At 67.7% G+C, this 638-nt stretch overlaps 1 protein-coding gene across 1 annotated transcript in view; it reads right to left on the bottom strand.

Annotated features, from left to right (window-relative positions):
• LOC104995841 (polycystin-1-like) overlaps positions 1–638 on the bottom strand; it is a gene marked incomplete at its 5' end in the record, with an annotated part of 19,520 nt that overhangs the window by 11,337 nt on the left and 7,545 nt on the right. The window contains 2 exons of the mRNA XM_010849888.1: positions 3–182; positions 281–627. Of these exons, the coding sequence (XP_010848190.1) occupies positions 3–182; positions 281–627 (527 nt within the window). The remainder of the gene's footprint in view (positions 1–2; positions 183–280; positions 628–638) is intronic.

Here is a 638-nt window from a genome sequence, read left to right as displayed (position 1 = left end):
GATCTCCTCGCCTGCCAGTGTCAGGGGCTCCTCGTTGAGCACGCGGGAGCGTGTGAGAATGCCCACGAGGGCAGACGACAGCTGGTAGGCCCTGGATGCCACCAGCAGGGAGGGCGGCTCCGCCCCCAGCTCCGAGGGCTGTGGGCCCTGCACGTCTGAGCTGGCCACATGGATGAGGTCGCCTGTGGGTGGCAGAGGAGGTGGGGGGAGGCAAGTGAGGGGAGGCGTTGTGGGAGGGGTCAAGGGAGAGGAGGGGGCAGAGGTCGGCGGGGCGGCGCACCTGTGATGTTGAGGATGCTGTCTGCGATGGTGGTAGGCGTCCCCGCGCCCGTGGCGGTCTCCGCCTGCAGGATACGCATCATGTCTTCCAGCCTGTGCAGCGTCTTCTTCAGGCATGAGCGGCACACGAGCTCCCGGCTGGACACCTGCAGGGCGCCCACACTGCGTCCAGCCAGCTGGCCAGGCCAGGTGGGGCTCGCCCCGCTCACCCTGCCCCTAGCGCAGCCTTTGCAGGGGGCTCCCTGCCTCCACTGGCCATTCCGAAGCACCCTTCCCGCTGTGTTCTGCAGGATCCACACTGAACACGCCTCCACCCCCAGTCTCTCTCCCAGAAGCCCCTCAGTGACCCTTCCCCACAT

The sequence above is a fragment of the Bison bison genome, unplaced genomic scaffold (assembly GCF_000754665.1).
Source record: "Bison bison bison isolate TAMUID 2011002044 unplaced genomic scaffold, Bison_UMD1.0 scf7180017851022, whole genome shotgun sequence".
Lineage (NCBI taxonomy): Eukaryota > Metazoa > Chordata > Mammalia > Artiodactyla > Bovidae > Bison > Bison bison.
This window is presented reverse-complemented; position numbering and strand designations above follow the sequence as displayed.